General features: G+C 32.8%; 2 protein-coding genes across 3 annotated transcripts; one reads left to right on the top strand and one right to left on the bottom strand.

The window, feature by feature from the left end:
- Nucleotides 1-1084: 1084 nt before the first annotated feature.
- On the top strand, nt 1085-3796 carry LOC11416135 (uncharacterized). 2 transcript variants are annotated; one of them, XM_003625053.4, is made up of 3 exons: nt 1085-1263; nt 1339-1415; nt 3250-3796. In XM_003625053.4, exons 2-3 carry the CDS (start codon nt 1406-1408, stop codon nt 3645-3647), a joined length of 408 nt encoding a protein of 135 aa, XP_003625101.1. In that variant the 5' UTR covers nt 1085-1263; nt 1339-1405; the 3' UTR covers nt 3648-3796. The 2 variants fall into 2 exon arrangements, with proteins under 2 accessions (XP_003625101.1, XP_013449583.1); XM_013594129.3 differs by having other exon boundaries at nt 1099-1263; nt 3226-3796.
- Nucleotides 3797-4174: 378 nt separating this feature from the next.
- On the bottom strand, nt 4175-7260 carry LOC11427830 (cytokinin dehydrogenase 1). Its single transcript, XM_003625052.3, has 5 exons — nt 6451-7260; nt 6194-6321; nt 5629-5889; nt 5126-5388; nt 4175-4784 (listed from the first exon to the last, which is right to left on the bottom strand). The coding sequence occupies exons 1-5, from the start codon at nt 7106-7108 to the stop codon at nt 4460-4462; spliced, it is 1635 nt and encodes a 544-aa protein (XP_003625100.1). The 5' UTR covers nt 7109-7260; the 3' UTR covers nt 4175-4459.
- Nucleotides 7261-15120: the final 7860 nt, after the last annotated feature.

The following is a 15120-nucleotide window of genomic DNA, read 5'->3' as shown; positions in this document are numbered from 1 at the left end:
TAAAAAAAAGTCCAATGACATGACATTACTCTTTCACCAATTTGAAACGACCATCTCTCACTTATACGAAGTAGAGGACGATCAATTAAGACATTCTCAGCTAGAATTATACACGAAGAAGATGCACTAAATTTTGAAGGAATATTAGAAATCTATTTTGATGTCCTGAACAGCCGAACTACATCCTCAATGGTCATGTTTGTCATTAACGTGATTAAAATATCTTCCTCAACTATAAATACAAAAAGCTTTAAACTTTTGAGAAAACAAACTACATTTAAACTCCGAGTGAATAGCTAAAACAACCCCCAAATCGTAATTTCATACAAATAATCCTCACAAGTCAGAAGATTAACATAAATTCTTTGCAAATTATTGAATCTCCGATAAGTTAGTCATTTGATCGGTAATAGAGATGACGTGACTGTTAACTGTTCACGTTACATCACCAACTTGCATTTATCTCGATGCTACATCGCGGACTGATTTTCTCTACCACGTCACATGGATTAATTTGCTCTTTTTTTTTTCTTTTTTTTTTTGTAACGTAACATCATCTCTCTCTTTGATGAGGGAGAGAGATTTTTTTTTGTGGCCGAAATTTGAACCTCAAATCTTATATATACTATGCATTGTCTCTATCAACTGAGCTAAACTCGCGAGAGGAAAATACTTGATTAACAAAATATTGAGTAAATTAGTCTCCATACTATAGCAAAATTCTGACGTGGAAACAATCACATTCCAACAAAGCTTACCACACCATCATCTAAACTCCACATCACCAACTTTTAACAGAAAAAATGAATGAAGCGATGATTAACGAGGAGAAAATGTCAATTCTTAAATTTAAGTGAGTATTTACAAGAAGTTACAATTTCGTAAATTGTAAGTATAACAAAAACAATCCCTGTGAGCTTAGCTCAGTTAGTAGGGATATCGTATTTTATATGCAAGGGCCGGGGTTCGAACCTCAGACACTCCACTTCTCCACAATTAAATTGTGTGAGCTCCAGCCACTAGGCTACTTGACAAAAAAAAAAAAAAGTATAACAAAAACAAATTCTCCCTCAAAAAACAAAATAAAAAAGTATAACAAAAACAAATGTGACTCCAGCCAGCGTTGGCAGAACGCAGAGTGTTGGACACACGTGGCTTCTTCAGCTCTGTCGTCAACAAATACACTCACCGCAATAACAAACACAACTCCAGAATCTATTTTTCGTCACGTTTCTTCTATATCCTTCGCTTTCAATCAATTAGGTATTGCTTCTATATCCTTCGCCTTTTCATTACTATTTCTTTGATGTGTACTTAGCACTTTCTTCTGCACTGCAGGTCAAGGATTTCGTGTGGAATCTGAGCGAACTGGATAAGGAATGCAGTCAAATACAAATCGGATAAAATGATGCAAGGTGGGTGCTGTTATTCATTACTTTGTCTTACACTAGTGGAAAGAGGGACACATGTGCAAAAAAAATTTATAGTTAGTTTTTTTAGTTCTTTAAATTATGGTATAACCAAGAACGCTTATATTAGATGATACGGATCTCTTATATGTTCAACTTCAAATCCAGTCTTGCATACAACAACGTTAAAACTTTCAGGGTGAGTTTGGCCACCAATTTGAGTCCACAAGGCTCGAGAGATTAGTCTCTGCAGCTGTTTGTGCGGATGACACAGGTTTACACAAAAAAATTATGGTTTAGATTTTAAATTTATATTTGAAAAATGATTGAATTGTTAAGGGTACAAAAATATATCTATAGCAACTGGATTATAAATACTGAATTTATGAGTAAATTTTTTTTAGGGTAATCTAAGTATATCGAAATTGGCTACACTAAAAATATCATGTATATCTCCTATTAGTTGTATAGATTAAACTCAATTCAAGTACTTTTCCATCCGGGTGGATGATTGATATTACAATGTTAAAGTTAGTAATGCATTTGGAAAACTCACTTTGGTTGATCTAGTTGACTTTGACATTTGAGTGTGCTTATCCTAAGGTCTTAGGTTCGATCCTCTTAATGCTAATTTCGATGGGTTAGTCCATTTATAACTTTGCTTAGGCTTTAAATGGGCCCCTCACAACTGAACTGTGAGATTAGATCCCTCGAGTAGTCGGAAACTGAGTTTAAAAAAAAATATACATCTGGGAACTAATATAGCTACTAACGCCTATAAAAAAGAAAGTAAAGCAATTGGGAATGAAAATCATGTTGTTTAATTTATTAAGATAAAACAAATGAACAAGTGTTTGTGATAAAGTAATAAAGCCGTGAAGTTGGTTGACACATCACACTCGAAATAAGGAAATCAAATTTATTTATTTGAAGAAAAGATTAGAATAGACTCAATGAGTGTAGCATGCCAAAGCAGTGACATGCAAACAAACTGTATACTATTCATCCATACACAATTTACTCTTCATGGAAATCATTTGTACTTATCCAAAATTATCTTAATTATTTTGGCCTTTTGAAGTCTTAGTATGAATTCCTTTTTTGTGTAATGTCTTTTTCCATTTCAATAATCTATAGCTGTTGAACTGTACCCTAATGCATGTTAGAGTACTGTCAGCAAATCATTTGGTCTACTGAGATATACCAGATTTTTCAAAAGCCTACAAATAAAAAATCAATTATGTTTACAGCTGTGGAATTGTACCCTAATGCATGTTAGTACAGCACTGTGAGCAAATCATTTTGTCTATGGAGACATAACAGTTTTTTCAAAAGCCTATATATAAAACTAATTAAGTTTTTTCATCTGTTGGTGTATACTTTTTTGTCTTACAAACGAGTGTCCCCAGGACACCGGTTAAAGATCTCAAATTTAGAAAGGATTTCTTTAAAAAGTCAAACATTTCAAATTTCAATGCATTGAGTACACATATTTTCATGAAAACTTACCATAATCCTTAAACAGGGTCACACTCGTTAGCACTTCCCTACTTTTTTGAGGGAAGCACTTCCCTACTTTTTTTAACCTTTGCTTTCTGCATAGCATATTTTTATTGGAAGAATTTCTTAGTCTTTGGTTGCATACTTGCATGATATATTTATTTCAAGTTGTTCTGAACTACTCTAGAAGTAATCTGGAAAAGGATTTTTAGTTTTTTACTTAAATAGGGTTCTCTTTACATAGTAGTTCTGTGTTTTAGATTACTTCTACTTTATTTTCATGGTTATTTAATGTTGCATGATGCTCTTGTTTAAGAACTTGCCTGTGTGAGTTCAACAGATAAAAATGGGAGCACTCCAGTGAAGGATGTATCCAATGACACCAATCTTTCTAAGATTGATGACAAAGATGTTTTAAAACATTTTACAAGAGGCTCAGAAGATGTTGAAGAGACAAAGCCAGGTGATTCGAAAGGCGGAGAAAATCGTCCAAAGGGTACATCTCTTGAGGAGAGTGATGTATCCGGGGATGTTAACATGGAGGCATCCATAACACCTGATGATGTAATTCGAGCTGGGGGATTTGGTGCCAGAGATGATATCAGTAGCTTTCTTCCTGTTGCAAGCGATTCAACTGACTTTGAAGCTTCAATCCGTGATGCAAGAGACTACGAGGAACCACAGGGTAAAGTAAGCAGGCCCGGACTTGGTTGGACTGGTGCGACTAAGGGTGAATAATTATTGTCACTATTGTATGCACTTATATTTGCAACTCAATGAATCATGTAATATCGAGAAAATAACTTGTTAAAAATACTATTAAAAGATCTTTGTAAATATAGTTTGTCTTTTACTGTTTTTATTCTGAATGACAAATATTAGTACTACTATGTAGTATATAGTGTTACATTGTGGGTGGGTTGACACAACTTCCTTGAAGCTGGGGTATCACGGTTAGTTTGTTGAAATCCTGATAAGCAACCCTGATTTTGCAAGCGTTAAGTGTATGTTTGGTATCACGGTGAATTTGTTGAAATCACGGTTGCACCATGATTTTGATGAAGCTCTAAGGTATAGTTTATGCAAAATCGTGGCGACTCACCATGATTTCGGCAAAACCCTCAGTGATATCAAACATGCACCAAAAAAATAGATAATTTCTTTGGTTCTCCTTGATTATGAATATATGTTTATGTAGTATGTGCAATGTCACAAGGAAAGTGGAAATAAACTTTTAAAAAGCTCTTCCTAATGCTCATATTCCCTTTCTTTGCTTTTATTTTTCCTTACAAAGGCGGTGCAAAGATGTAAACTCAAATTTGTTGCATACTAAATAGAGGACCCCTTTTTCCAAATGCTCATAGTCCCACTAACTAATTGCTGGTGTTTTTCTTAGTCAATTCTGTAGTTATGGCCCAAAAAGTGAGCATCCATATCTTTTTTAAGTGAAAATTCAATGGCCATGATTACAAATTTACAATTATTGAGAGCATGAAAACATATAAGGTTAATAATCAATATTTTACAACCTTAATTCTAAAAGACTAAAACTAAATGGAGGAAGACACTGCCTTTTGAAAGATTCTATGGCCAGGGGCAAGCAGTGCTAGTGGGTCATAGGTTCTTTTTCTTTCCACAAATGCCCCCCATTGTGACCCAAAGTGAACTTGCCATTCTTCCTGTGTGTCGTAATGTGCAAGGTATTGCTTCACATTTAGTTGAGCATGGGTGCAGAAATCTAGAATCCTTTTGTTTTGGTTTAGAATGTATTCTAAACTGTTTTCACCAGTAGAAAATGGGACTGCTGATGTTAGGAATGCCACTAGGTAGAAAACATCTTCCTCTGGGGTGACAAAAGATGTTTTACTGTTCCATCTGGTACAACAAAAGGGACAAAATGACTCAGGTCATGAGAACAAAAGTGAATAATAGTACAAGTGTGTGTTAATAGTTACTTCTATTTGGTGACAATTATTTTTAAGTTTGAAAATTAAATAATTTACGTTTGAATAGAATCACTTAAAAGCGAATTGAACAATGGAAACGAGGTCAATTTTTTTTTTTTTTTTTCCATTTAAGGTCCAAATACTAACTTGAAAATTAAAAATAATTATACTCGAGAATATCTAAATATGGTAAATCGTGTTCGAAAAAGCGAATCCAAACATGTACAAATTGAAGGCATAAAATTTGACAAGCTAAGACTAGATAGATACCTAGTTTGGTTGACAGGGTAAATGAGTATGGGACCATTACTTGTGTCCTTGAGAATATTGCCAAACACTTCTTTAGCAAAGTCATGAATCTCACTCCTTGGGATCAGAAGGTTCAGCCAAGGATGGTGAACTTCCCATAAGCCTTGTGCTCTTAGCTTCTTCTCAGAAACATGCACTCTGTCTAAAAATTCCACGTAGGAAACTTCTGATAGGAAGAGTGTGGGTGGAATATAACTCAATTGTGACAGTAGGTGATCAACATCCTGCATTTAAATGAGTAAAAAAATGTTAAGTTGTTCACAGAACTAATGCTGTAAACCTGAATATGAGATTGAGTGCATATTTGGATTGACGGTGAGAATGAGGAAATCACGGCGGGCCACCACAATTTATTTCGGAAAAAAATACACTTTAGAGCTTCTACAAAATCACAGTGTCACCGTAATTTCGTCACTCACCATCAATCCAAACATACACGGAATAAGATTATTGGCGTGTCTTACCTGATTCATGACATCAGCTTCATCAGGGTTGAAGTATTTTGCCATCTCAAGACAGTAGAAAGTCTTTCCATCTGAATTGAATTGGCTGGCTTGAAGAGGGTCTTTGGGGTCAAAAGATAATCTCCAACCGTTAAGGATGCCAGTTCTATTTATGATTACAAATCCTTCAATATAATCAATTTTGTCCTTAAGTGATATCAAGTACTCTTGATCCCTTGTAAATTTAGAGAAATCTGAATAGAGCACCCTAATCCATTTCACCTGTAAAATGTCACAGATTATGTCTTAAATTTTTTACTGTTGAGAACTTTTTTCTGTTCTGTCATATTAGAGAATGATGTATACCAACATTAAGTTGGTCTGAGTAGAGTGAGGCTCATATTTTTTAAGTAAGGTATTAAGTTCGAGCCTTTTGAATTGAAAAAACATGGTTGAGAGGGGAGGTCTCACTAAAGGTGGTCAGCGAGATTCTTCGAGAAAATTAGTCTTAGGCGAAGTCGAAAGATAATTCACACATATAACCTGATTTTTTGAAAAATATATTACAAAATGAGGGAACACTCACCATCTTTGGTGCTGGTTCAAGAGAAATTCTAGCTCTAGTGATGATGCCAAATTGACCAAGCCCTCCAAGAACACCGTGAAAAAGGTCAGCATTTCGGTTTTCTGAGCAGGTTACCACCTCTCCTTTTCCTGCAACAAAACATTTTGAAAACTAGATTAATATGATTAGAAGTCATTCCAAAGTGATTGACATTATAAAGAAACTAAAACTAAACCATCCCTTCAAAGAAATTATGTGTTTGGCTAAAATCACATTACCTGTGACAATTTCCAGCTGGAAGATGTTATTAATCTGAGGTCCATGCCTAAAAGCTTGTCCACTTATTCCAGCATTCGAAAGAGTGCCTCCAACAGTGAGATGAAGATAGTCTGTCCAAGATTTTGGTGCCAATCCATGTTTTAGAGTCTCATGCAGAATGTTTATCCACAACTCACCACCTGAGACATCGACAAAAGGAAATTCACCGGTCTGAATTTTCATTTCAGGACTCTGAAGTGACTCCATTTTGATGACTAGTCCTTGATGTGCTTGTGCTTGACCTTGAAGGGAATGTCCATGGCCTCTAGCAGCTACCTTCAACTCTGAATCAGACCCTTTTTCAAAAATATGTTTTACGGTACGTGAAATATCTGAAACAGTTTTTGGATGTAACACTGCTAGAGGAGGAAAATGGTGTATGTTGCCAAAGTCCTTTGCAGCATCTTCATTGTCCTTTAAGCTCAAATGGCCATCAAAGGATTGTGATTGTAGTGATATGATAACATCATAGGGTGAAATTTGAACTAATGAAGTTGTAATAGAATTGTTGCAGCCTGAGTCAGCTTTGTAAAGTATAAAACTAAGGATTAGAATTATAATGGTTTTGGTAAATGAAAATATGACATGTTTTGAGAAACTAACAAGTTTTAAAACCATGATTTTTTTTTCTTCTTATAAAAATTGCTTAATAAGAGAGGGGGTTGAATACTGTTCTGCTATAAGGAAATGTTTGATGCAAATGAAAAGTTGAGAAGACAATTTGAAGAGGTCACCACCTTTTATAGGCAAACCTGATAGTCTGATGGAGGTGTCCTTGAGGTGTGTTTGATGCACCTTGTAATGGTAACAAATTTTTCATCATGTGTATATTGGTCATAGATACAAAGTACAAGTAAAATAATTATTATTTTTCCCATAAGTTCCATTCGCGCCGGAGTAATCATATCCAAAATGTACCGGAAATTAAATGTCAGTACCTCTTTCGATTGTGTCTTTTTCATTCTCCTTTGTTGCTAGACGTAGCCTCATTGGTCACTAATATGAAATTTAATACGGTTGAATCTTGATTTTAAATAGAAAATTATATGCAATGAAATTTTTTTACATGTTGTCCAAGTTTTCTCAATTTTTTTTTGAAGAAAAAAACCCAAATTTTCTCATATTCTTTGAGTAACAATTTTTTTTCGTTTATATACACCGCTATTATATTCCTGTCCTATGGCTATTTTGAAATAAAATTAAACACTACAATTTATCTATAGTCGATAATTGATTAGATACTGAGTTTAAAAAAGGGTAAAAATTTATAAATAAGGAACAAAATTTCACATTTTACATGCACAGTTTTATCCATTTGAGTCTATTTGGTCTCATTTTATTTTGTGTATACTAGAACTTGAATATTGATTCGACATCTAGATGTGATGTATAACCCATTCATTCACTTTGATTTTCATAATTGATTGAAAGATATTTTTCATTAATAAAAAATAATTTTTTTAAGCTTAATAGTAGTTTTGACCCCATAAGTATTATGAAATTATGATTTTTACCTCCTAATAAAATAAAATACAATCCAGCCCCTTAAGTACTACCCCTTTTGCATTTTTGGCCCCCTAGGCCAATTTTTATCAAGTCAATGCTGACGTGGACGTCATGTGTGTAATTTTTTAATTAAAAAATAATAGTTTATTTTTTTAATAATTAAAAAAAAATTACACATGTGACGTCCACGTCAGCATTGACTTGGTGAAAATTGGTCTGAGGGGCCAAAACTGCAAAAGGGGCGGTACTTAGGGGGCTGAATTGTATTTTGTTTTGTTAGGAGGTCAAAATCGCAACTTTCTGATATTTAAGAGGTCAAAACTGCTATTAAGCCTTTTTTTTAACAAGCTAAATTAGTCCATCCAAATTGGCATAAGAGAGAATCAAACCTGAAACCTTGAAGAAGCTAAATTATTTTTCATTAATAAAAAATAAATTACATTATTTGAATACGCATTACAATATAAAAATATAAATATATTACCACATGGTTAATCTTAAACTTCATGGGTTGGTATAGTGGTTTATACTTGAGAGTTGGGTCATCATAAAGTGTGTTTTATTAAAGTCTCGTGTTTCAATCCTCTAAATGCTAACAATTTCTGTGTTAGGTCGATACGTTCAGAATTTTGCCCTTATTTTAATTGGACTCCCCACTAGTATAAGATGAGAATGATGTTTATATTAATCGATCATTTGATCGGATACCAAATTTTTTAAAATAAAACTACGCGTTAATATTTGAATTGAAGTAATGAATATATATATATATATATATATATATATATATAACAACACTATATAATAGTCATGCAGTCTGGTGAATTAAATTAGATTTTGATGATATAGTTTGCACATCAAAAAGGAATATCTTGACAATGGATTTTAATTACAAAGGATAGAAAGATGATAGACTTATGTCTTGCACGTTAAAAGAATACTTGCACATGAAAGTAATCTAAGTTTTTTTTGAAAAGAAGAAATTTATTGCATTTTATTTATAATATAAAGAGAGATACAAGATGAAATCTTAATATGAATATGGAAATTAGCATGACATGAATCCATTCTAGCAAAGCTATGAGCAACTTTGTAGGCTTGTCTCAGAATAAACCTAACATAAGAGATTGTTAGATCATAAACTAACATGCGTTTATAATCATTGATCACTGCACTATAATTAGAAACACCACTTTTGCTACTATAGAGACTATCCACCACAATTTTGGAATCAAGCTCAAAATCCACAATACCTAACTATAGATCACACATCCAATAGTGTGTTGATAATAAACCTAAAGCCTCCCCCAAATCCACATCAAGGAGTGCAGTCAACCATTCGGTTTTAGCTAACACAAAACGACCCTTATCATCTCGAATACACATAGAAAAGGCCAACTCAAATACACATTGCATTTGTACATGAGAGGACTTGATTTATGCTAATTTTGATCTCCTAGTGTAGTGGAATGTCGATAAGCATGATTTCGAATAGTTTGGACATTCATCCAGCTAGTGAGAAAGGAACCTACACGTTAACAAATAGTTTGAGCTGTTTCGGTGACATTGTTCCAAACCTTGTTATTTATATGCTTCCAGATACTCCAAAGAGTCACACCAAAGATTTGTTGCTGCTGCTGATCGAGATGTTGAAAGATAGCAAACACACTTGTTGGGAAACTTGCAGCAGGATCAAAGGCAGCCATCAAAGTACTACATAATCCGGTGCGATGCAAACAAAGCACACATTTACTACATATAAAAAACAGATGAGTATTATCTTCACCATAGCCTTCACACACCGTGCACTGATAAGGACACTGAACACCTTTTGTTTGCAATCAAATTCTCGTAGGAAAACATTTGTGACAAGCTCTCCACAAGAAATTCGTAACCTTCCAAACACAATTCCAATTTCCTGGCGCACAATGTTGTAAAGTTTTCATATCATGATTCATAATGTTCTCATATGCACTCTTAACTGTATAAACACCGTCCTTCTCAAGTTTCCAAGCAGACACATCATGAATCACCGAATGCAACAACAAAGTATTAGAAATACCGTTGGTTGTATTATTGTCAAAAAACCATTAATTAGCCCCTTATTCCATTGCTTATGAGGTGTAACCAACAAGTCTGAAAATAGTGATATGCAGCCACTCCAAATGTTGATTAGTAGTCGGAAAAATGTGTGCAACATTACAAAGCTAAGGATGATCCCAAACTGATATGCATTCTTCCGTATCTATGCTCCATAGACTGGTATGTGGTGAATTACATCTTTCACACTTCAGATATTACACCAAGCATTGTTAGGATTATGGCCTACACCAGCTTCAAAATAATCACCTTGAGAAAAAAAAATTAGCTTTGAGTAATCGAGCAATTAGAGACCGTAGGGTAAAAATCAACTTTCAAACCTGCTTGCCAACCATGGCCATATTAAATGCCTCAAGACTTTTAAAACCCATCCTACCAAACACCTTAGGAAAGTAATCAAAAATTAGTGTTGAGTATTTAAACGTGTTACTATTTTTATTTTCTGTATTTTTTTACTTAATTCTAATTATTATTTTTTTTGTAAAGTATTCACATTAAAGAAAATTTAGTACGCAATAATTTAAAAAAAGGGATATTGTAAAAACATCTAGAGAATTCACACATTACGGGCGTATAAAGGTCTAGGATTATTTTATTTTATTTTTGAAAAAGTCAAATTATCTCATAAAAAATAGTATCGAAGAGAATCAAATTTAAAACCTTAAGAATAGTAATCTAAAATCTCAAACTACTACCATTAGGTCAACTCAAGTGAGTTAAAATAAAAAAAGAAAGATTCCCTACAAATATTTTTTTTTTTGGGTTTAAGGTGATTGCTTTAGTAGTCTTTATTTAGGCTGAACTAGTGTATATCATACTTTAGCCTCTACCAGGACAAAAGTCTCTCATATTTTGCTGCATCTTCAAATCATGCCTCAATTCAATGTATCTTATTTACCTGACATATCCATAACCATAAGTGATTTGGTTATTTTTGTGTGTGTAACTAACCAACTTCACTATGCTTCTTTTAGAGGTTCACACTGTGCATTTTTAATGTGCGAAAAAAAAATATTGTTATGTGTAAAGAATAGTGGACCCACATTGCACGGACTGGGTTCATGATCATGGAGTACCAATTGACCTGGAGGGTTTGAGGTCCCATGAAGATGACTATGTACTTAAGCTGAAGTCACTGTTGTCAGATTTTGAAAACAGTATGAATTTAATTTTGGTTTTAGAGAGTGTTTGCCGGGTTGGCCCCTACCGTAAGGCTCTTGGTGTTCAAGTTTAGTGAGTCAGGGGACACAAATTTCTGGGGACCTATTCTAAAAGTAATCTATCAACTAAGCATGTGTTTGCAGCCGCGGTGGCCGGTCTATTTTTGCGTTCTAATGTAGTTTTCATCGTAAAAACTAAAAGCTTCAATTTGTAATTTCATCCTCACGTGGTCTCCACAAGTTTTAACTGCAAAATCGACAGTCTTTCGAACACATGCTGAATACTTGTGAAGAAATCAATTATATCATCGAATGTGAGTTAGAGATTAAACCCTCCAAAATTCTTTTCAATATATTTTTTCAAGTTCATCTATATTAAGAGAATTTATACTCCCTCTATCCATAAATCATAATATACGACCTATTTTGTAAAAAGCATTGTCCCGGGATATCTGACCTTCTCAAATTTTCAAAATTTTCCTAATTTACTCCTTATAAATGCTCTTGTGATTACATTTTTTTTTTTTGAGAAAATAAAAATAAGGATCCTTTTGTCAAAAAAAAAAAAAAGGATCCTGCTAATAAGTCCTTATTAAGATTAAGGAAATAAATTCCCTAAAAAAAGAATAAGGAAATAAATGATAAGCATTATGAAGGAAAAATTAATTTTAAAGTTTAAAAATATTAAATGCACAATTTTTAAGATAAATTTTTCTTTTCTTTTTGGACTTCTTAACAAGGATTCTAGCACACTTGTTAGCGTTTTTCAAAGAATAAAGTGTAGTTAACATATTTGGATCCTCTCAATTGTGAAAAAGACTCAAAAGGTTACGGGGATGATCTTGCCATTAATATGCATTAGACCTACTTATATTATTTTTGAGTTTTTTTTGAAGACCTTATAATTTTTATAAGTTGTAGAGCCCAATGAATTTTAATAGTGAGATCATCCACATAACTGTTTCAATTTATTTATTTATTTTAATTTTTTTTTTTGCAATTGTGGGGATCCAAATCCATAGTTAAACCAATAGCCAATATCATATCAATAACCAATAACCTAATCTCACATAATTAAGCATGTCGATTGTGATTATTAAGAAGAGAAACAAACTAACATTTAATTAGAGATATGAATTCTCTCATGTGCATTCTTTCGTTGTTGTTTGTCCTGCCTTAATTTCAATCATTAGATTTGTGTTCAGTTTCTCCCTCTTGTAAAATACGATATCTAACTTAAGATCAATTTCTACAAGTATATTTCAAAATTTTCTATATATAATTTAGAATATCTGATCGTGAATACTAAATATAACTTAATTAATGATGTTTTTTCTCAAGAAAAAACTTAATTAATAATTTTAATTTGGTAAAAAAAATACTATTGTAAGCAATCTAAATTAAATTTATTTATATGCGTAATCAGTGATTATATATATATATATATATATATATATATATATATATATATATATATATATATATATATATATAATTACTGACTACATATATAAATTTATATTGTATTTTACATAATTCTTTAAGTTACACATGAAAACAATTAATGATTATATTCTTATATTTTATAAAACATTTTATAGTTCTTTTTAACAGAAATATAACGATGTTTAGATATCATATAAGCTTGGACAAGTCACTCATATTTGTCAAGAGTCACAACACTAGTTAATTAACCAACTATACATATATCAATTGCTTGTGGTGAGATGTTTTAAGAATTCTCAACCAATCTCTCGGAGATTAAAATATAAATGCGATATTGCTTTGCAAATTGCAATTGTGTCCATTTATAGAGAAGAAAACAGTTCTGTTATAAGTTAGTGGTTTTGATTTTTCATCTAGAAATCATACTTGATGGTCTCTTGCACTTACAACGTTAACATAGTCTTCTTTTTCTAGATTTGTTTGATTTTTCTAGTTCTTTAGTGTCATCATAGTTTTGATGAAATAATCTAGCTTGTTATATACAAATAAATTTTGCTTAAAGTTATTGCATGGTGATTGTATGTATAAGACACGTGTGATGAAGAAAAATTAATGTGATTGGCTCATTTTCATTGGTTGGTGGATAAATTACCCACCATTCTTCTAAGGTAATTTAGAAAAAACCTGCAATATATGGTATATGGGAAAACGATAATAATCTTATGAAAGTGGTTTCTTCTTGGTGCCGATGTAGACATGAACTGGAGAAGCACTTTGTGCAAGCTAAGCCTGACATCTTAATAATAAGAAAGGGAAAATTGAAATTGAATCATGTAGGGACTGTCCACGTGATGGTCACAAGGGCATACCAGTAGTGGAATGAAAGCTAGCATCTTCCTAACTTCTAAATTTGATCCTATAATTATAAGAGAAATGATATTTGTACATCCATTTTCTAACAATTTTTATGACAACTTTCTCTCTCACACTCGCATTATATTTTTACTTTCTCTCTCTATTGCTTTGATTTTTGTGCCAATACATATTTTTCTTTGTAAAAATATGGTTGTCAACGTGGTTGTCAACCAAATTGATGTTCAAATAACATTGACTCGATAAATAAAGTTGAAGTGAAGTGATGTCATGTGGAAAATACAAAAAGAACACCAAACTTTAATATTAATTGAAGTCGATATCAAAAGTCGCATTTATCTACAATATTATCACAAGTTTAAATTGAAGTGGACATTCCTTATTTATTTTTTATTTTGTTTTGTTTAGACATTTCTTATTTGAATATATATTATGGGAGGATGAGCTTAGGGAAAGCAACACCGCAGAAAAGGATAGTGAAGATGCTTTGGGTGTGGATCCATGATAACTTGAGGTGGTTATGAGGTAGTGAGTGTTGTACCATCCAAAAATTAAATTTTTATGTGTAAACTACTTCAAGACATATGTATGCTAGAGAGTTTCGTTATACCCATATTTGGGTATAGTTTTGTCATTTTTAATATACTTGTTGTTGGTATTATTTGGAGCCGAAGCTAGCCTCTTCTACTTCTGTCTTTGTGTTCCTATCCTATAATCTTAAAAAGTATTAAGGAGCAATATAAAATGCTCGGTATATTTTCTGAATGACCTATACGGTATTGTGCCTCGGTTTCTCTTTGTAACACTTCATTTTCTCTATAATTCGCATATATGTTAGAAATAGACTGCATCTTCGTTTCTATGTTAGTCAGGGGTATTTTTTATTTTATTTTATGGAAAGTACTAAAGAGTGCCTTTAGGATATTGTTTAAGAGAACGCAAATAGAAATAATGTGTTGAAAGTGGTGAAAAGTGTTGAATTCAACTCTTTAAAAGTTGTAATTTTCAATGCAAAACTACTACTTTTAGTTTTCAATATCCTTTTCTTTTATTATGTTACTCCGGAGTCTAAAAGTGTTTAGAAAGAGTGTTGCTTCGTGTGAAAGAAATCATTAATTGGATTTCTTCTATGAGCGAATTTAAAATTCGATAAACGAATTTGATCTCGCTAAGTGAGATTAAGTGGATCCAACATGAAGTTTTCATAGGGCACATGCGACATGTGTCATTGTCATTAGGGATGTCTCTGTGTCATTGAGGACAAGTGGTCCGTTCTAACTGCCTGACTTGAGTATTGGAGGATGCACCATAATAACCTAGCTCGCTAGGCAATCTGTAATTTGAAGAGTGAATTAAGCGAACTCACCACATATAAATAGGTGATCATTCACTAACTTTCGATGATGTGTCAGCTTACTAGTCATATTTTTGCTAACATGGATATTTATTATGTCCTAATAAATTTTCTCACGTCATAAATGAATAAACTACATCATAAAAAATGACTAAAAACTTGGAGGAAGGACCAAAATTCATAAAAAGGTA

This window comes from Medicago truncatula, chromosome 7 (assembly GCF_003473485.1).
Source record: "Medicago truncatula cultivar Jemalong A17 chromosome 7, MtrunA17r5.0-ANR, whole genome shotgun sequence".
Taxonomy (NCBI): Eukaryota; Viridiplantae; Streptophyta; class Magnoliopsida; order Fabales; family Fabaceae; genus Medicago; species Medicago truncatula.
The sequence above is the reverse complement of the archived record's forward strand: the minus strand, read 5'-3'. Positions and strand labels throughout refer to the sequence as shown.